The sequence below is a fragment of the Lipophrys pholis genome (assembly GCF_963383615.2).
Source record: "Lipophrys pholis genome assembly, chromosome: 3".
Lineage (NCBI taxonomy): Eukaryota > Metazoa > Chordata > Actinopteri > Blenniiformes > Blenniidae > Lipophrys > Lipophrys pholis.
In genome coordinates this window covers 23,336,535-23,357,896 of record NC_137627.1, presented here as the reverse complement: position 1 = coordinate 23,357,896, position 21,362 = coordinate 23,336,535, and the positions used below count along the sequence as shown (strand labels likewise).

Sequence of the window (21,362 nt, the reverse complement as noted above, 5' to 3'; positions counted from 1 at the left end):
TCATCCACGGGGTTCAGGTAAAGTCGATATATAAGGAGATAGGAGGGACTTTTTGGACATACTCTGTGTCTCTGTTTGCGTCTAAAGGTAGGCGGATATTTACGTCACGATTCGTGACGTCCTGTTTTTTTTCCAGGATTCTGATTGGCTATCATGGCTTCATGCTTCTTGCTACACTGCCCCCTACAGGTTTGGCATGCTCATAGCAGCTCTGAACCAGCTGCGTACGTGTAAACGTGGCCTCAGAATTTCCCTCATTTCAGGATTAACGTACTCTGAATCTTTACATAACCCGCTTTCTGGTCTGCTGATGTCACCATGACTCCCGACAAAAACACACACACACACAAACTTTATCTTTCAATATCACAATCTGTATTTATCAATTCAAAGAAACAACTGTACAGAGTCAATGATACGCAGTTGGTTCTGATCATTTTTGTACATTATTGGTTCATTCATTCATTCACCATTTCCCATGTTGGTAGTTTGTGTCGCCCCGGTATGTTACAGTGATTGTATAGTGGAGAGATGGGACTTTAAGACATGCACAGCAGTACCGTAATAGAGACTAAGTCATTCATGCAACCTCTTCGTCCTGACGTGTTTGTGTGACACCGATCAACAATCACACCGACACACAGACTCGGAACAGTCGAACACAGAGAAGACAAGGGGCAGTTTTTACTACTGTCGCCACGGAGAGACTCGTTTTCACACACGTTTTCTTTTTTCTTCTTCTTTTTTTTTTTTACAGAAAACACTTCTGAGCAGACATATTTGTACACGTTGCTGTGGACAGGCGTACGGAGAGACAGGGCAGGCCGAGGCCGGGCGGACAGCGGCGCTCAGGAGCTCAGCGGAGGGCAAAACACTGTGGCAGCAGGTCGTCACCAGTGTTTACTGGTTTCATGTCTGGATCAATGGGATCAACATATCTGAGTAAATCTGACTTGAGACGTGAGAGATTTTGGCTTCTCCGCATCCCGATGAGGAAAACTGCACCAATCAAAAGGAGTAAAATAAACCTGAATAACCTATTAAGTGAGAAATTTCCTCCCACGTTTCACGTCGCTGGTAAGAAGAGGACGGAAGCTGCGTGGAGAAGTGACGAGTCTTAAATCATCCTGATGGATTAAAATGAGACTTGAGCAGTTTGCTTTGCTGCCCGGCTCAGAGGAAAACCCACCAGTGATGAACACTCGGCTGAAGAATATTGTGCTTTCTCTCTTTTGAACATAGAAATGAACACGGTCGCAATCCGAGTCTCTGCATGCACAAAAACAGAAGCTATAAATCTCTCATGTGCAGCTTCTAAATATTCAACGGAAAGATGATTAAACCTCTTCACCTCTTATGAATATTATAATGACTGAACTCTATAACCTGGAGTATTTATGAATAATAATCAGCCTCAGTCATCTCATTTCTTTAGGAGCTGATTGTCCTCAGAAACACATAAATACAAAACAAAAGCAAAAGGTCAAAATAAAAGCACACCTCGGTGTTACACCTCAGTGTTGGAGCCCTCTTTTGAAATATTTGTATTCATGAGTGTTTTTATTTCAGGCAGTGTGTCTTCAGCGTGGCTCGTCATCTGCTCATCACAGCCTTGAAGTACGACGAATAAACGAGACGAGTATTTGAATCTTTCAAGAAGCGATACAGTACAAAGTATTTCAATTTCTATTTTTAATTCCACAGTGTGATTTGCTGGGAGGGACGAGGGACTGATGTGCTCAAAACAATGATTATCAATGATTTTATTTTTTTTTCATCACATCATCTTCCTCTCGTTATTAAACCTTCGTCACCATCAGAGCCAACGAATCACATTTAATATAATTAGAGTAAAGCCGATCTTAACTTGAAAAGTCAACGTGAACACAGCTTCTCTCACAACAAGTCTGTATTAACGTTTAATGTCGGAGCGTTTGTGTTTCTAAAATAGAATAAATCAATGTCATTAGAAGATCCATTTGGTGACGGGAGGAACATGAAAATAGTTGAACCGCTTTAATTGAATTGCTTCAATCGGTAACATCTAAATGAATGAAGTTCTGTGAGCTTAAGTTAATGAATTTTATTAAGTTCCAAGAACTTGATTAATTTAGACGTTACCGATTGAAGCAATTCAATTAGTTAACTAACTCTAACCACTTTCTTTTCTAAGTGTAGTTACAGGCTTTGAATTATTCTACATTTTGTTTAGTTTGCATTTGTAGTAAACAGTGGAGCTAAAAAGCCTTTTGCTTCACTGAAATTAGAAGTATTTTCATTCTCATCCCTAACCAAGATTTATAGTGGTTTAAAACTCAGATAAACATGTTTTTTCATTAGAAGCTGAAAAATGGGAACTAGAAGGTTTTTCTTTAGATTACACACTGCAAAAAAATGTAGCCCTAATAAAAGATATAAACACTAAATTAGAGAAGAAAATGACTTAAAAGTAGTGAAATGATCTCTTGTATCTAAAAATAAGACTATATATGTTGTAAAGTCAAAATCAACTGAAAACTAGTTTGAGCTCATGCAAACCTTTAATGGCTTAATGTTAAATCTTCTAAATAAATGATTAAATCCAGGGATTAAATCAGGCCTATGAGAAAAGCTTTGTCTACCTCCAGTGTGAACTCTGGCCTCTGAACTCAGAACTCTGGCCTCTGAACTCAGAACTGTGACCTCAGAACTCAGAACTCAGAACTGTGACCTCTGACCTCTGGCCGTGACGTCTCTCTGCCGGAGCTGCTCAGCACCACTGACCCTCCGGCCTCACGCTGCTTCAGGCCGGCGTCCCTAGTGCAAAGAAAGAGTTGCATAAAGTCTCATTGCTACCCTGGACGACATCATCATCATCATCATCATCATCATCATCATCATCATCATCATCATCATCATCATCATCATCATCATCATCATCATTCCCTGAACACACCCTTCTTCCATCCTCATAAATCAGTCTCCTTATTACTGCATACTACTGAGTGGTTTTGGTACAAGATGCAACATGTGAATGTCTGAAAACGGAGGAGTTTTCATGTTGGAGGCTGGAAAATAAAAGAAAACAACAACAATCAGTGTTTTCCTCCACTTTCACACAAAGAGAGTCTGAATTTCTCTCATTTTCAGGCTTTCAGTGTTGTTGTTGTTTGTTTTTTTTAGGGAGGAAACACAGATCTTACTGGAGAATTTCCAACAACGAAGCTCAACATTCATTCCCAGAGAGAAAAGAAAACTTTGAAGGTGTTTTTATTTCAATCTGACCAGCTGAAGGAGGCTGAACTCTGGAGTTTGAGACTTTTTAAATCAAACCCCAACACGAGTGTTGAGCTGTTGAGTTCAGCTGCAGTTCGTCTGAAGCCTCGGCGTTCAGTCCTGTGTGTGTCGACGGTGAAAAAAAAAATCTTTCTAAACCCGATTCTTTGAACTGTGTGTTTCTGCTGCGTCCTACATGCACGTGAACGGTTGCATTGATCTGCTTCACTCTCGATTCAGGTGCCTGAAGTATGCCTAAAAGAAATATTAAACCCCCTTTTGAATATTCATTTTAGTATAAACTCAAACTACAAGGCCTGCATGTCAGAAAGCAGTTCAGAAAAAATGTGCCAGATGTTGTAATACTTTTGGTAAATTATAATAGATTATATCATTAAAGGCCTGAACAGATTCACTTCACTCTGAACGAAACACTGAGTGGAAATCAAAGTTTTTCCATCTAAAGTCCAACTGAAATCTCGGGCTCTTAAAGTGACGGCGCAGACAAAGCAGCACTGTCACTTGCGTGCATGTCGTGCGTGTAGATTTATCAGTAACTGTGTAAACGTTGTCAGACACATAATCATCTGAGCACAACACACACGGAGACACAGTGGAGCGACGAAGCAGGAGCGCCGTGTTTCTCACTTTGTGCCATTGGGCAGTGAAACCACCGCTGGTCACTTCCCTGTGTGCATGAAAACTGAGTTTAGTTTGTTCTACGCAGGCAGCCGACACCAATTCTACAAATAAATAGTGGAATAATGACCAATTCATTGTGGCTCTGAGGTATTTGTGGAAAATGTCTCATGATGTTAGTGTTCAGTTTACATGAGACATTTCAGGGTGTGAATTGTTAAAAAAAACTAAAGTAATCCACGTGCATTCAATCATTGTTTTAATGCACATTGATGTTCACTAAGCAATCATCATATTTTCACCTCACAAGTTTTTATTGTGAATCTTTTCTCATCTTTTCAGTGCCGAGAGTAAAAATCGAATTTTACTGGTTTTAAGTAAGCCACCTAATGCTGGTGAGGGAGGACGTATCTGAAGTGTTGATGAATCTATTCCAACACGGGGCGGGACGCTCCATCCTCTTAGGCAAATCACAGAAAGTGATGCCTGCTGGCAGCAGGGGGCGTGCTATTCCAACATAATGTATTTTATGTCAATATAATACTTGATTAGGTGAAAAGAAACTATGTGTATGATCATGACAGGATTCACCAGGACACTTCTAGCATGCAGCCGCTGACGCTTGTAGGGTTTCTGATACGTTTCCAATCGCGTTAATACAACCGTCAACGCCCCAGCGAGCGTTTCCTCCTCTCCGGGGGAAGGGGGCAGCAGTGAGCCCATTCACACCGTTTCACCAGGAAGTACATGAAGAATGAAGATTTAACGGGTACTTTGTCAACTGTACAGGGATGGCAACTTTCCACGGAATCCTGCAGATTTTAAATTCAAATGAGTCATTTTTGTGAAACACGTGGAGTGGTATCGTAAACCCAACGCACCGCTACGGTCTCGTTAACAACGGGGAATTAATGGTTTCTTATACAACGGATGACCGAGTGCAAGCAGCTTGTGAGATTTGAGATTGTTTCCGTGGAAATATGACATTTTTAACACGAGACCAAGAAGCGTTGTGTCAGATATTGACAAGGATTGACAAAAATTTTTTCTTTTTAATTGGGAACAATATTGATGAAATCACTTGACAGTTTGTCAAGAAAGAGTGTTTCAGTTGATTTTCATTAAAGGGTCTTTTTATGTTGTTCATGTACAAAATGTCTCAAAAATATCTAAAAACCCTTCAGTTTTAGTGTGTGTGTGTGTGTGTCGGGGGGGGGGGGGGGGGGGGGGGGCTACAGAACTTTCAGCTGAAATCAGAGAGTCCATCATCTACCCAGAGAGCCATGACAGTCGTTTGCAGATTGAAGAGATTCCTATCAGAGCGGCACATGGAGGAGTTTCAGTTGGACTTTAAGAGAAACAACATGCTGAAGCAACAGTGGAGGAGCTTTTCATAAAGTGGGAATGATGTTCTATCATAAAGTAGGAATGATGTTCTATCATAAAGTAGGAATGATGTTCTATCATAAAGTAGGAATGATGTTCTATCAGCGTTCACGCTGGATTACAAATCTGACAGGGATGCACGTACCGGGGCCGGAGAGAAACCGAGCGTCAGCCGGTTCCACGCTCTGACGGCTCTTGGCTATGGCTTCGTGGTGACTTTACAGGAAGTGAAAGGTGTAACGAGGTGCAGATGAGGAGTCGGTGGGCGGCGGACACGAGCTTCTTCAGAAAAACATGCAAAGTCATTGAACTGAAAAGAGTTTTGAACCCACCGGCTGAGTATTTGGTCGCTCCGACTTCCTGGCTTTCGTTAGTGCATCAGTTTCGTTCACTTTGTCATTTATTCATCACTCCGTAGACCTTTTACACTCTGAAGCGCGTTCAGAACATCTGACAATTTCTACCTGACCAGTGTGTGACAGTGTCTGTGTGAGGATCAGGCTTTACGCATACGGCCATTTTGGAAACCTTAAATACCGCCAACGGGCGATAAAACAGGAAACTCAAGGAAGGCTGGGAAGAAAGCAGAAACTTCAGGAGAGGAAAGTGGAAACGTGTGGAGAAGACAATGTTGAAATGAGGGAAAATAGGAAGGTGGAAAAATATGCAAAACTGGGAAGTTGGGAAATTTTAAGAAAATATAGGAAAGTGGGAAGAATTTTGGAAAGCGGGAAAATGAGGAACTGGAAAAGTGAGTGGAGAAAGAAAACAGGAAAATAGGAAGAGTGTGGAAAAAGGTGGGCGGAACGTTGGAAAAAGTAGTAAGAAAGTTTGGGAAGTGGCAAAACTGAAGTGAATGATTTCTCTTTTGCACTTTTAACACGTTCGCACTCCATCATGCTGCTGGATGAACATCTACCACATTAAAGAACCATGTTCAGCACTGAGATGAACGCTCCTGGTTCAATAGTGCCTGGATGGATTTAGTTTTTCTTTCATTTCTTTTGGGCAGGTATTTTGTCTTTTTCCCAAAAGTGCAAAAACAAGCTCATGCTCTCTGCGTAAAGCGACACGCCCACAATGCTCCTCACAAAGGTACGAGTACACACTGGTGTGTAGAAGCGTTATGTCACATCTGGAAGACTGAGGCGGCGGCGTCTGAGGGGATGAACGTATGAAGTATGTGTGGAACACACGTACACACACACACACACACACACACACACACACACACACACACACACACACACACACACACACACACACACACACACACACACACACACACACACACACACACACACACACACACACACACAAAGAACCTGAGAGCTATGGAGACCCTGGGAACAGAGAGCAGCAGCGCACACACACACACACTATAAAAACAGATGCAACAGGTGTGTGAGTAAATTAAAAGAGAAGCGATGACGATCAGTTTGACGTTGGAAGCAAATAAAAGAGAAGACGAGGCTGTTTCAGAGCCCTGAAGATCTCCTCCATTATAAACTGATTTTGTGCTTATGACCAAAAAACACTGAACACAAATGATCCTGATCTGAAGGAAAAGTTACGGTTCTGTTTGAGATATTTCATTCAAATAAATCCCTTCATGGTGAAGCTCCTGGGAACCAGATTTACTATCGTTTACTCATCCGAGCACTAAACCAAGACCACAGCGGTAACTGTAGGAACTTTAGCTCACAGATTGACACCGTGAGACTGAATCTGTGTTGAGATCTTCATCAATTCATGAATCCTGCACAAACGCAGGAGAGCAGCTGTGTTTGCTTCCTCTGAACAGATCTGAACTGTGACTTTGAGGACTGCGGTTGAGTTTTGGGGCCTTTCGATCTACTTGTAATAACTTATCTCTGCATGCTCTGCTCAGCCTTCCTCTCTCCTCTCGAGTCATCCTCCTCTGTAGGAAAAGCAGATGAATGTTGTCAAGGTGAGGCTCAACTTTGGACCTCGAGACAGATGAAATGAATTGAGGGAGGGAAAAGAATCAAATGTATTTTGGCATAATTTCAATCTCTTTCAAGTTCCAAGGAGTAATAAGACAAAGTGTAGGATGCCTCGACTTACTGACAGACGGATAGATACGGTAGATAAGACGGACAGACAGGAAATACATACAGATACAGCTCGTCTCATAGAAAAAACAAACATGGAACAGTATGAGCTACGATTTATCGAACTACCAGCTTTCAGTAACAGCCTCCAGTCGTCCCGTCTCTCTCTCTCTATCGTGCCGCCACTGCCCGCCCGCGGCAGGGCCCGGCGGCACAAAGCTCCACCCTCTGCAGTCCTCTGAAGCAGCCACCAGGGGGCGACGGTGTTTCTGTGTGTTCTCACAGAGACACAGAAGAGAGATCCAGAGAGAGAATCCAACCCGTCCCTGTCCCGTCCTATGAGAGAGCGCCTGGGTCACTTTCCATCCAAACACAGCTGCTGTGTTGACGTGTTGGAGGCGGAGAGAAGGAAAGGGGGCGGTCCCTATCAGTCTCGGGCCCCGCCTCCCAATCGAAGTTTGTACGCTTTAATCCCGGCCGATTTGCTGCCGCGGTCACTTCTTCTTGCTGGACTTTTCTGAGCGCTTCGCGTCTGACTTCCCGCCCCGATCCGACCTCTCGGAGCGCTCGCCCCGCTCCTTCTCCTTCTCCTTCTCTTTCTCCTTCTCTTTGTCGGCCCGCTCGATTCGCTCGCCCCGGTCCGAGCGCTCGCCGCCCCGGTCCGAGCGGTTGTCGGCTTTGCTGCCGTCGCGCCGCGTGCCCTCGTCGGTGGATGAGGTAGTTGGTTGGGGCTGACCCCATTTGGCAATCTCCTCGTGCTCCGTAATACTGGCGGTGATGTTGGTCACCCATGCTTTGAGGTCGTCCTGCCGGGAGAGACGACACAGATCCAACATTTACAACAACTATTCACCCGGAAAGTGACCATACATTATGAGTTCTGCTTTTCGTCCCGTCTTTTTAAAAGTGATGACAGTCACAGAACACAGGATTAAGTAGCATTGAGATAGATGCAGTTCTGGAACGTTCCAATAGGGCTTCTCATAATGATGTAAAACACTATTAGCATTTTCTTTTGATGCGTTCGGTAGGAACTGAAATGGAAAAGTGGTGACTTGTCTAACTGGACACCAGTCTGTTATCAAACAGTAAACATGGTTTCTATTTTATGTTCTAGTCTAATAAATATACAGCAGCTCCAGACCAGTTTTAATATTAATTCTCAACTGGGTAAGAATACATACAGTACAGTATAAATGCTGTCAAACTGGGAACTTCCCAATTGGAAACTAATAAGTTTTTCCATGGGAAATGGTATTTCTTAAAAGAAGCTGTCTCACAGATGGAAGTGAAAAGACTATAATCATGAGACCAGCTTCAGTAGCGACAACAAGCAGCTTCGCATATCAATATTCTCAGTTTCACCAACATGTTTTCATCAGTGTGTTTTGCTTTTTGGGAAATTGTTCAGGACGTATCTGCAGATTTCAAGGTGGCAAACATGTTGGCTGCTTTCTGTAAACACTCCCAATTGGGAAAAGGAACTTTTCCCACTGGAAACTTTCCAGGTTCCCACACCGAAGCACCAAAACTGTCAAAGGCACTGTGCATTTCATTAGGTGCAATTGGCATCAATTGTTGTCTGAATGATTTAGGTGAAGACCCTCAATGTGTTTGACATGACAAAATTTTTTTACATCTGCTTGTGAGTATGGACTAATGAGAAGGTTCCTTGTAGAATGGCTTTTATTTCAGAAATAAATAATACTTGTCATTGTTTGCAGAGAAAAATGGAAAGTCCCTGTCTTTTAATGTCCTTGAATAGACATCCTTCTCTTGTATTTTTCATTTGTGCATTTGTTTTATTGACCTCTTGGTTTTGTACAGCTGCTACCTTGGCCAGATCTTCTTTGTCAAAGACGTTTGTAATTTAGTTGGACTTCATGGTTTATTAAAAGGAAAATAGGATAATAAACACTTTATAAGTATTAATGGTTGAAGGGTTCCCCAGTATTTCAAAAGATTCATCAACATGACTGTCACACAGCGATGGATCCCTGAGCAGTTAAACACTGTCAAATCTATTTTTTCTCCTTCAAGGTTTCATCAACGATGCAGCAAATGTCTCACCTCATCTTTTGCATGAAACAAAAACTCGCTGCCGTCCTTCGTTCTGCAACAAGAGAAGAGGAATTTTACATTTTCTAACAGTGGAGGATCAAACTGTTTCACAGGAAAGTTCTGCAGGGAGACTGAGGCCCCGACTTCGAGAGCCAAAACGATTTTTTTTCTCCCCAGCGTTCTCAAAATAAATTCCGTCCTCACGTCACTATGAACACGGCTCAACACGAGGCTTAAGGGCATGTAGTACATATGCCAGGTCTTTAGGGGCGCTGTGACTAAACAAATACAGCACGTCGTCCACCATTGTTGTGGTTATTAGATGACATGGCGGACTGTGGTGGGGAGGAGAGGGGGGGAGTCATCGTATTTTTACAGATGATCGTCTTTGCCGGCCAGACCTCACAGCCGAGCCGGGGTTTTAGAATTTCCCCACTCTGGGACCCGTGTTGAAAAAACAAAAACATTTTCGGGCTTCTAAAACGCCGCCTCGTGGGGATGAGCGGCCAAAAACGGCTTGTTTATAGTGAACCGGCATTCTCGTGTGGACAGCCCCTAAGACGATGTCAGAGATGTCAACCCGCTGAATTTGTCCCCGAGAACGGCACGCAGGCAGCTCCTCACTTGAGCGTGAAGACGTTCTTCTTCTTCTTGTAGCCGTTGGTGATGTCGCAGTGGCAGTGGGAGAGGCTGAGCAGCGGCTCGTTGTTGTAGGGCGTGGCGGTGTTCTTGGCGTCCTTGTAGAAACCCATCTCCCCTTTGTTGAGCACGCAGTACAGGTTGACCCAAGACCTGCTGTGGTGTGGGAAGGTGGGAGGAGGAGGAGGAGGAGGAGGAGGAGGAGGAGGAGGGTAAGGTACAGGAGGAGGGTGGGATGGAGGTAGGGGAAGGGAGGGGAGGGGAGGGGGAGACGTTCCTAGTCAGGCTGAGCTGCAGAGTCACAGTCGCTAAGCTAACACCTCACTCACCTGACCAGAGCAGACAGGTAGGTAAGCGGCATGGACCAGCCCCGAGAAGGGAGCAGGAAACACACTGCCCAACCAACACAGACGGGCGGACGGACGGACAGACGCACGCACAGACGAAGGGGGGGGATGGGAGATGGAGGGGGCTACATACGGCTTGTGTGCTGCTATAAACACATATGACTTACCTTGGAGGAGACAAGAGGAGCAGCCAGCAGCACGGAGGAGGAAAGACACAGAGGAGTTCGATTAAACGTCATTTTGGCAACACGTTTACATCCCCGCATGCTTCTTTCTTTTACTTCCCTCTGTGAGCGAGTTCACATGCACCCAGCAGTTCCCGTTATCTGCTGATACCGAGATACACAGTGGTACATAAACGCTTCAGGCACCTGAAAAGTCAACCGGACTGACACAGAACTGTGTTCAGCTCCAAAGAGGACGAGAAGTTCTTCAGCTCCAATTTCACCGAGAACGAGAAGAAGCTGAGAGTCGATTATAAGAAAAATCAATTGCTAAGATTCTGTTAAAAAATTTTTTTTAAATACTACAAAATGCAAATGTGTGTAATTGTGCTGATTGGTAAGGAAAATACGAGCACATCTAATTAATACACAAACACCCATTACGGTCAGTGCCTGAAACATTTACACAGGACTGTGGCCATTACTCAGAGCATCCGTGTGCACTTTAATATCACCGTTTGAAAAATAGCCACAAGAATAAAATAAAAAGCGCATGTGAGAAGGTGTCTACATGATCGTATCTATTATAGGTCACAAGTGTGAGCGTTAGGAAAAGATGAATATTTACAGTTTTCGGCGATTCATATATTTCCATAAACGTCATGCGAGACTTTTCTAACCCGACTCACTGCATTGAGAGTGAAACTCACTGGAGTAACTGTAAACAGACATTTGTTGGTAAATGTGAGAGGAACACCACATTCCCTGTAGTTTTTAAATATGAGACAATGATGTCAACAGCCGATCCATACAGTCGGTAATAGGTCCCATTGCTAATGGGTGTGTTTTCTTTAAAAGTAAAAAAAAAAAAAAAAAAAAAAAAACTAGAGTAAATCTCTGCAACAGAGCGGCTTCAATCTATCATGGAATTTCATCTGGTCTTTTTCTTTTTTCTTTTACAAAATTAGATGATTAAGTTAACTTTGTTTACCAAAAACATGAAGCTTTGTGTTCATTCTATTTGCGTATAGTAAATCATTTTTAACCTCAACCTATTGCTCTTTCATCAGTTTCTCTTTCATTCTGTATCTGACATCCCTCCTTCTACTTTCATTAATCGCACCTCCTTCATAAATATGGAATTACATTTGTACCACAATCCTGAGCAAGCATTTTAAACATTTTGATCTTAGAAAGAAAAACTTAATCTAAGACAAAGATCTATTCTGCACTCCTAAAATGTGTTTTTATGTTTATCCACATACATGCACAGTCGTGTGTTTTGTGTGGCTCGAGGTGGTCGAGCAGGACATCTTCAAATCACAAGGTTGGACTTTCAGTTTCCCTTCTCACTCCACTTGGTGACGTGTCCTTGGGCACTGATGCGCAAAACTGTCATGTCAACCACCACCACTGGTGTGTGAACGTGTGTAAACGGATGAATGTGACTAACAGTGTAAAGCTGAGGTGGTAAAAAGGAGTTATATTAGTGAGTCGATTTATAACGAGTAACAACGCTGATCTAGTTCATTCTGAGAAAGTTTGCGGTTGATGTTCTTTCACCTTACGAACTCATGGATTTCCTGTTAGTTCCTTCATGAGAAGTGGATTTTGTAGGCCAAAAACTTTCAAGCTGCAAATTTTCTGCCGCCTTCAGCATGAAGCATCTGTGTTTTCACCAAAAATAGCTGTTTCTTTTCAGTTCGTGTTTCTTCTGATGGAGGTTTTAGCCCCCAGGCTGTACAAATGACGCCCCTGAATACAGTAGACACCTTTCACACGCATCGTGTCCTGTCACATGACTGAGACCAGTAATACCAGGGTATCAATGTGCACACATCTTACTCAGTGTCTCTTCAGGTAGAGACGGAGACAAGTTGAATCTCAGTTCTTCCTCACCGGCCTCCTTTATCCTCTCCTTCTTTGTAACGAGAGAATACAGAAAGCCAAACCAGGAGCAGCTTGTAGATTCACACGTGTCCCGGCTGAAGCCATTCGGGATAATGCTTTACCTTGTCATGTACATAACAGGGCATGTACATACGACACAATCATCCATTGCCTTGAGTGGGCGAGTGAGCGGGAACTCATCCACAGCTGGAGGGGGGAGGGAGGATGAGTTTTTAGCTGTGCGTGGTCAGCCCAGCCACCAGGGGGCAGTGCAGGGAGAGAGAGAGAGAGAGACTCGGTGGCATCTCTCTGGAGGAAGCAGCGTGGTCATCTGTGGAAGTTAGTGTGTGTGTGTGTGTGTGTGTGTGTGTGTGTGTGTGTGTGTGTGTGTGTGTGTGTGTGTGAGACGCCACAGCAGCCACTCAATGGGCTGTGTTTGGATCAGAAGGCATCATAAGCGCCATGCGGGCTGTCTATACATGCGGTGGTTCTTCACTTCTTGTTATGGATCGTTTGTGTTGTGATTAGGGACGGGACCGATCCGATCCGATCTTGGTATCAGATCCGATATGGACGCCATTAATAGATCGGATATATGACTGACGGTGCCAATCCAAGTGACTGATCCAAATCTATCCTACAGTCCGTGCTTTATCATAAAGATACTAATGTTGATGTTTAATGTTTCTACATTTCTTGCACTTTAAGTTCAAACATTCAGTTTTAAAGCTTTAAAGCTGGTTCTGCAACAACCTTACTTGAATTATGCCCTTCAGGGTAAGATTGTTTATATCTTATACTCAGTTATTGTTTTTTGGATAATGTTGATTATTTTATTCTACAGTTCCTGCACTTTAATTTCAAATATTTATTCTGAAAACTTTACAGTTGTTGCTGCTTCCTGTTTGTATTTAACCATTTCTTTCACTATTAAGGATGGATTTAAACTGACAGGTGCTTTGCAGAGAATAATAAAGCAGTTTGCTGCCTGTGGTGTTTTTGCTGCGTTCTGCACTTGAGCTCACAAACAGACGTAGGGAGACGTCGCTGCGGCATTTCATCTGATCTGTTCACAAAATAAAAAGAACGCTGCTTTTAGAAGACGTTAAACTCCCCATGAAGTGACTGTTAAACTACAATCTTTGCGGAAAAGATATTTAGTTCAAGCAGGATTTTCTGTCACAGAAACAAAAATTCACATCATGTCATCATTTTCACTTATTCGTCCAGTCAAATTCTGCTTTGGTATTTTGATTTTCTGTACAAAGAGAAGCCTTTTTTCTGCCATTGCTTCAATCCAGAGACATTTGAATTAGTTTGACTTTAGAATCGACGTTATTTTTAGACAAAATAATGCATGTGTCGTAACCCCTGAGAAGCCTCTCTGTTTATCCAGATATCATTTTGTTTTCTATCCATAACAAAAACAGGCAGAGTTTGAATATACAAGGCATTTGAAGTATTTTGAGGCTGGTGTCGTTTTCGGTTGGTCGCAGGACTTTCTAATGTTTGTCACAGTATCAGACGGCGTTAACGCCTCCTGGGTTTCTTATCAGCTGCGGAGCTGCAGCAGTAATGAGGTGGGTGTGGCCAGTGTACATCTGTGAAAGGAGCCACGTGTCATCTGAGCCGGTGTTCGTCATGCAGCCGTTGGATCGTCACACGCAGTGTCAGCAGAGTGTGTTAGCTGCTTAGCTTAGCATGCTAAAGTCATGCCCCTGCCATCGTGTTTTCTTCAAATCAGTAAACAGAGGAAATGCCAATGTCACGACACACAGACTTGGTAAATAAAGGGGAACTTCCGCACACTCGTCTGAATCTCATGACAGCGACATCCTCTTCCACGTCTACACCGCCCGCCATCTTCCCCGGCTGCCGTGACAGTCGGGGTGACCCTGAACACCCACCTATTGGTGCTCTTTTTCAGGCTCTCGATGTCCAGCTTGCGGAAGAGGAAGCCCTCGTGGTGTGCTGTGTGCGTCGGTGGCTGCGGGACCGCCGGGCTGCTCTGCGCCGGAGCCGACCTGGACCGCCGCGTCGTCTCTCCGGGTTCTTTGACTCGAGGCCGGCGCCGTGGTTTGGGTCTGTCCCGAGCTCGAGGCCGTTCGAGACGGGAAGACTTCTCTGGTAACCCGTTTGGCAGGCGGGGCACCTCACCACGGGCCTGGGGGGGGGAGTCAATCCATCAAAGTTTACTTTTTTTTCCATCGGGTGAATGACACTGATCAGCCAAAACATAAAGTCCCCGATCGTCTCTTTATCATCAAATCTAACAGATGAGACACGAGGCGAACATTTTGTCTTTGACTGAGTCAGAGAGCATCTACTAATCTGCAGCTCTGGCAACAGAAGAGCTACTGAAGGTCAAACTAGTGCAAAAGTTCATGCTGGTTCTCAAGAAGAGGAATGATGAATGGATGAATCTATTGTTGTCCTGCAGCTGCATGGTACACTGATAACAAGCTAATCTTAAACACAATGACATTTGTTTTAATGAAATACATATAAAACAATACTATATAAAAAATGACAGCATGTTCAATAAGAGGCTCGATATATTCAATACATACAATGTGCGTTACATATAAAAATACACATTTGACCACAGGCATCCGATATTCATGTGAGTGAAATTCATGTTGTTATATTTGAGTAATAAAGTCAATAAATGTCTGGATGAAAAATCTTAATTCAGCTAAAATGAATGAAAGAATAATATTGTTGTAAAATAGTCGAATTTCAATAGTAAAACACTACTAAATAGACAAAAGAAAGAGTCACTTTATAAGAAAAGACTGTGATGCTGTATGTGTTTGTTTTGGCTGTGATTCCCATTAGAAAGTCTTCAGGAATAACTTTATCTATCTACTAAAAAAACTAATGCATTTGCTTTTATCAGCATAATTAAGTTTTAATATTTATGTTCAGTCGATGAGATGAAAACACAGACACACACACACACACACACACACACACACACACACACACACACACACACACACACACACACACACACACACACACACACACACACACACACACACACACACACACACACACACACACACAGACCTGTGCGGCTTCTCTTTCCTGTAGCTGCTCCACAATCTCTGCCATCGTGGATCTTTTTTCTCTGTACGGGAAACAATAAAATAAAGTAGCAGTTAGACAATCACACAGGAAGTCACATTATGGCAGTAAAACTGTTTTCATTTTTTTTTTCTTCATGTTGATTCACCATGAAATTCCTGCATAGAAGATCATAAAGCAGGAAATAAGTTGATATTTTTTCACATGGGGGTCCATTGAACAGAATTTATGGATTATTCTTTTTTTTATGTGTTTTGGGTCAGAATATCTGAAATATACACCACCACCAGTAACCCACTCAAAGCTTTTAAACAATATTACTGACATTGTGTGAACTCAAATGATCCAAAATGGTGAAACTCATAAAACTGGAGTTCTTCACCTCTAATGATGCCACTTTGTAGTTTCTTTGAATCCTTAACTCAGAATGAGTTTTCTCACTTAGAAACTCCTGGATAGAGGGTTACAGGTGTTTAATTTCTTAGAACGGGCTGACGCTGACATATGAACATGTATTAGAACTGTCTGTATGGGTCATTGAAACAACTGAACGACTTCCGTATGCTGTAAAAAGTTCCAGCCAAATCAAAAACAAAACTCCTCGAAGCCGCTTTGAGTTTCCGACGCTGAAATAAAGGACACGGACGCCCAGCAGAGTTCAAATGTCTGAGATCTGAGGAAACAACATTATTATGTTTGGGATTCATAACTAATGTGTCCATCGAAGTGTCTCGGTCTCACCCTCCTGCTGAGCGTCGGTCTGAGTGCTCCTTCCCTGTGTCGTGCTCGCTGGACTCCTGCCTCTCCAGCCGGTGTCGGTCTCGCTCTCTCCTCCGACTGTCGTGGCTCCCGTGGCTGCCGTGGCTGCCATGGCTCCCGTGGCCGCCATGGCCTCCGTGGCCCCCGTGGCCCCCATGGCTGCCCTGGCCCTCCTGCTCGCTGGACGTCTGCCTCTCCAGCGTGCGTCTCTCCCGCCGCTCGGCGTGTTCCCTCCACACCTCCTGAGGCAGCTCGTCCCGGCGCGCCTGGATCAGCTGCTCGCTGGACAGCTGCCGCTCTATCCGGTGGTCCCGCTGGTAGCCGTGTGTCTGCACCTGCGGCTCAGCGTTGCCCAGAGGGTCGTTCCTGGACGCCCGGCGCCCTCTGCTGGGCTCACTGTGCAGACGCTCCCGGGTGGGTTCCTGAAGCACCACCTCGGCCATCACCGCCACCTCCGCCCTCTCCGTCCCGATCTCCCCCATCATTGTGTCTCTCTCCCTCACTCGCTCCCGCTCCCGGGCCCTCTCCAGCCGGCTGGCCACCAGCAGCGGCGTCACGGCGTCGTCCAAGTGTTTGATCTTCGGTTGCCGTAGATATGGCGACGCTTTGACCTCCGGCTCCCTCGCCGCTTGAGGCGGCTGCAGGTGGCTCATGGCCTTCGTGACCTGCTCTCTCACCGTGCTGGTGCTTTCCCGCACCTGATTGGCCGAGACTAACATGGCCGCCGTGGCAACAGACGCGATCGAGGAAGGAGCGGGGTGGCCGAGACCTGCAGCCAGGCCCACCACGCCACCGCCGCTGGTGCTGGCGTGCCGGGCCTCCAAGGTGTGCCGGTAACTGGAGCCGTTCATCACAGGCGTGTAGTTGGCGACCGTTGAGCCGAGCCGCCGAGCCACAGAGGACGGTGAGGGCGTAGGCGTGGCTGGCGACGGCGAGGGAGGAGAGCTGACTTCGTTCTGTTCGTAGATGGTCTGTCTCATGACGGGCGAGATGGGGAGGCGGGGGAGAGTGGAGGGGCTGGGCGCCGCATCCTGAGGCTCTAGGAAGACTTTTCGCCCCAGCAGAGGCGTCGGGGGCAGTTTACTCTGCTCTGCTTTCAACTTCTCCACCTGCAGGGGAGCAGATTCACCAAATCACTTAAAGTTACCATATTAGACAGTTTTTCAATGTTTTCACATCGTCAAAGGTCCAACAACATTGGATTCAAAATGTATTTCCACAAATCCAGCCTTGGTCCTGAATTTCAGTCTAAAAGTCCCTCTAGTGATTCTCCTGAGTACAAGCTGTGTCTGTCCACGCCGACTCCAGGCTCCTCTCGGGGAGAAGAGCTTTACGGTGTTTAAGATTAAGTGGTTTCCCTGGTAAATGGTGACCATTTAGCATCCCCAATCCTTAGCCGTCATGACAAACGCCGTTTAATAGGATTTACAATGAAGTTTCGAAGTGTCGTAACTTTTGTGAGTTTTATTTTAATATACGTTGTTACTAGCAGCAATGGTGGACACCAAAGGAACTCCGTCACCGTTTAACAGGAAAACCAGTTCATCCCCCCCAATTTTTTGTTGTGACTCGTAGAAATGCTGTCGTTCAAGCAGTTTGAACCAGAATTTGACCCAGAAGGAGAGACTCCTGAAGACTCCTGAGTTAAAAGTATTGTGTGTCTGAATACATTACTTAGTTTGGTCGTATGTGTTTTTATAGTAACTACCAAATAGCTAATGCGAGCTCCTGCTAACTGTTACAGTTTTTCACATTATACTGAATTTATTCAGTATATCAGCAAGGCAGAGCTCCACTATCAGAGGGAGTTGTTATTTCCCCATATGATGTAATGAAGGGAAATCTCAAAATCACCTGTATGAGCACACATTTGCCAAAAATTGAGGGAAGTGAGGGAGGTGACAGACTTTCTTCACAACTGGAGCCTCATACAGGCTACGGGGACACATATTACTGTTAGAAAACCATTGGAAAGTCAATTTAGCATCATATGGGACCTTTCAATGTCCTTATGAAGCGTCTTTCTCCAGGAGCTACGAACAATTCACACGGTGACAGCGTCAGTGGTGATTACCGTGGTGAGCCGTCGCAGTGAGCTGAATCGCTCCTCCCAGGTGGCGGCCGCTTTGCGGAAGGCTTCGTGTCGTCTTATCAGCTGCTCCACCTCGTCCACGCTGGCGCCCAGCTCGTTGCTGCTGATGAACGGCTCCTGTGCGGTGAGCCACGCCTCGGCCACCACCGCCTCCTGCGCAAACTGGTGCACCTCCAGCACTGCGGGCAGGAAGAAGAGGAAGAAGAAATAAAACACATAACTAAGCATTTCTATTTTCTAACTGCTCATTGATCTGTTCTATTACCTGCAGCCCAACACATCATGGCATGTAGAACAATTCAAGCGCTCAGTAGGATTTTCTAATGTAGCTCACGTCTGATGTTTTTAAGACCATTTGAAAACACAAATCAGATCCAGGCCACTTTCATACTGTACATGATACTAACTTACAAACAGAACATAAAGAGCGACCTCCAACTGAACATTCATGCCACATGTGATTTGACTTTCACGTCACGAAAGAAAATCAGTATTAGCAACTGGAGAAGGCGAGACAACGTGTAAATTATGGATGAAACTTTACATCCACATAAACCTCCTGTATGAGGTGAACAAGGTCAGAAACAGCAAAAGTCACAGTACCACACATGAATCCGATCACTTCATTTCCAAAACATTTCGATCTGACTTTATCTAAAGATAGAAATCTTTGGCGCAGCACTGTAGTTAAAGTTGAATGAAAGATGTGTTTGAACTCACGTTGCTGTAAGAATTCCCAGTGCTTGTCCCACCGCTCTGTCAGCTCATGCTGTTTCGCTATCACCTTGTCCAGCTTCTCCTTGATCTGAGAAGCAGAGTCACAGCATCAGAGCTTCGCTCACTTCTCAAGTTAAAAAGAAAACACTTGACAACATATTTTAATAAATGTTCAACTCATCCTATGTATGAAAGATCAAGTGCATTTTTAGCAGTTTATTCTCAAACTGACTTATTTTTTCAATTCACAACCATTATAACATTTTCAACACACTAATCCAACTACTCAAAAGTTTAGTTTTGAACAATTCAAAGTTTCTAATCTTTGAGGTCACTTGTGGCGCTCACCTCCTCAGCTGCAGGGTTCCTCACAGCCAGCAGGGTCTTTCCCATCTCGATACACTCCAGGGTGCTCCGGCTGCGAGCCTCCACCTCGCTCTTCAGACTCTGGTGATAATTCATCAGCACCTCCACCGAGGACACGTCCCTGCAGCGAGCGAGCACACACACACACACACACACACACACACACACACACACACACACACACACACACACACACACACACACACACACACACACACACACACACACACACACACACATTTTTTACACTGCACAGAAAGAAGTGTGCTGCTTAGTAACGGAAGTTGTAAAAGTTTTAAATAATAGATCTCAAGAGTCTGACAAATAGTAAAAGCTTGTGATAAAATAAAGAAATGCAGTGTATTGTCATTTGTCATGTTTTCTTTCTCTCTAACATGCAGTGTGTGGCAGGTCAGTGACACAAGATACAGATTATTTTTTGAAGCAGTGGTTGGTTGTTTGATCAGTGTGTTTATTAGCTTTGGTTATAATTTCATATTGTCACTCAGACAGATTGCAATAATGACCTCTTTGCTATTGCAGATCATCCTATTTATCAATCACTACTTGAAACCTAAAATTCAGATTCCCTGGGGTTATGGTGAGCCACAAGATCTTTTTGAGTGTAGTCTGCATGTTCTGTCACTGTGTGGATTTCTTTCAAGGTACTCTGGCTTATGTCAGTCAATCCAAAGACATGTAGGTTGAGTGGTGACTCTAAGCCGGGAGTGTCAAAGTTCAGGGGTCACTGTCCGGTTGAAATACAAATAAAAATAATGGAAAAACACCCAGCTCTCGAGTTTTTCTTTAATTTTAGTGAAAAAAAGTTGAAATTTTGTGCAGAAAATATTTTTGTTTTGTGCACTTTTAATGCACTTTCCTCTTGAACCCTCCCTGTTACAGACTTTCTCTTCATGGTAATCTGATGTTTCATGGCAGGATTTCTGCAGCCATTAGTTTCAATACTTACTCCAACATAGATTAGATGCTATTTTGTCAGGCTTTGGCAGGTCTTACTATTTCCTTATCACCTCAGCTCTTACTGAAACTGTGTGACCCCTAGTGGACATATTTAGAACAGCATATACTGATGACTAAAGTATGTTGTTAATTTTACAGGGATCCAAAGGACACGTTTGTCATAAGTACTGAACTTGAGCATGTGAATGAATGAATGAATGAATGTCTCTGTTTGTGAGCAGTGTGATCTTCACCAGATCCTCACAGATGGATGGATGGGCTGTTTTTGGTGTACAATATCTGCTGCTAATCTGTAAGTTCGTGCTGCACAAACATAAAATATGCATAACCCCCCCACGTCCTTGTTCATAGACAGCCATTTGCGCTCTTGTAGCCGCGCCGTAGGTACCTGGGCTTCTCTCCGGTCCCGATCTGACAGATGATCGACTCCATCCACATGATCTGGTCCCGGACCATCCCGAAGAACCTCAGCTTGTCCGTTTCCGTGGTGATCCGCACCCGGCACTCCTCGCAGGACGTCAGCAGCTCCTTCCAGCACTGCATCACCTCATGCTCGCGGCACGCAATGGCTTCGGCCTTCTCGCCGGCGTACACTGTCCTGAGCTGGGCGGCGCTCTCCTGCAGCTGACGCACCTGAGAGAGTGTGCAAGGAGGTTTTTAAGGAAATGGCTCGATTTGAAATGTAAAAAAAGAACCACCAAAAAAAAACTGTAGAGGGATGGAGTTTGTTTTTCTAATGACGCACAAGCCACAGCTGCTTTGACAGCTGTGTTTAGTCAGGTCCAAACGGTGCAGGCTCTGTCGCTGCAGTTCACACAGAGCAGCTGTGGGTTTGTTTTTTGGGGGGTTTTTTGCGCCGTTCCTCAGTAAAAAAGTACCACGGCTTCTGTTCCCCAGGTGC

General features: G+C 44.4%; 2 protein-coding genes across 2 annotated transcripts in view; both read right to left on the bottom strand.

The window, feature by feature from the left end:
• The window catches only part of kcnk6 (potassium channel, subfamily K, member 6), a 242,276-nt gene that overhangs the window by 88,816 nt on the left and 132,098 nt on the right, over window positions 1-21,362 (bottom strand). The gene's annotated exons all lie outside the window — the stretch shown is intronic.
• sptbn4b (spectrin, beta, non-erythrocytic 4b) overlaps window positions 7,273-21,362 on the bottom strand; it is a gene marked incomplete at its 5' end in the record, with an annotated part of 88,169 nt that continues 74,079 nt past the window's right edge. Inside the window, 10 exons of the mRNA XM_080459790.1 lie at window positions 7,273-8,161; window positions 9,426-9,468; window positions 10,041-10,208; window positions 14,364-14,620; window positions 15,529-15,589; window positions 16,288-17,414; window positions 18,380-18,576; window positions 19,118-19,202; window positions 19,463-19,601; window positions 20,850-21,094. Of these exons, the coding sequence (XP_080315916.1) occupies window positions 7,850-8,161; window positions 9,426-9,468; window positions 10,041-10,208; window positions 14,364-14,620; window positions 15,529-15,589; window positions 16,288-17,414; window positions 18,380-18,576; window positions 19,118-19,202; window positions 19,463-19,601; window positions 20,850-21,094 (2,634 nt within the window). The 3' untranslated portion in view covers window positions 7,273-7,849. The remainder of the gene's footprint in view (window positions 8,162-9,425; window positions 9,469-10,040; window positions 10,209-14,363; window positions 14,621-15,528; window positions 15,590-16,287; window positions 17,415-18,379; window positions 18,577-19,117; window positions 19,203-19,462; window positions 19,602-20,849; window positions 21,095-21,362) is intronic.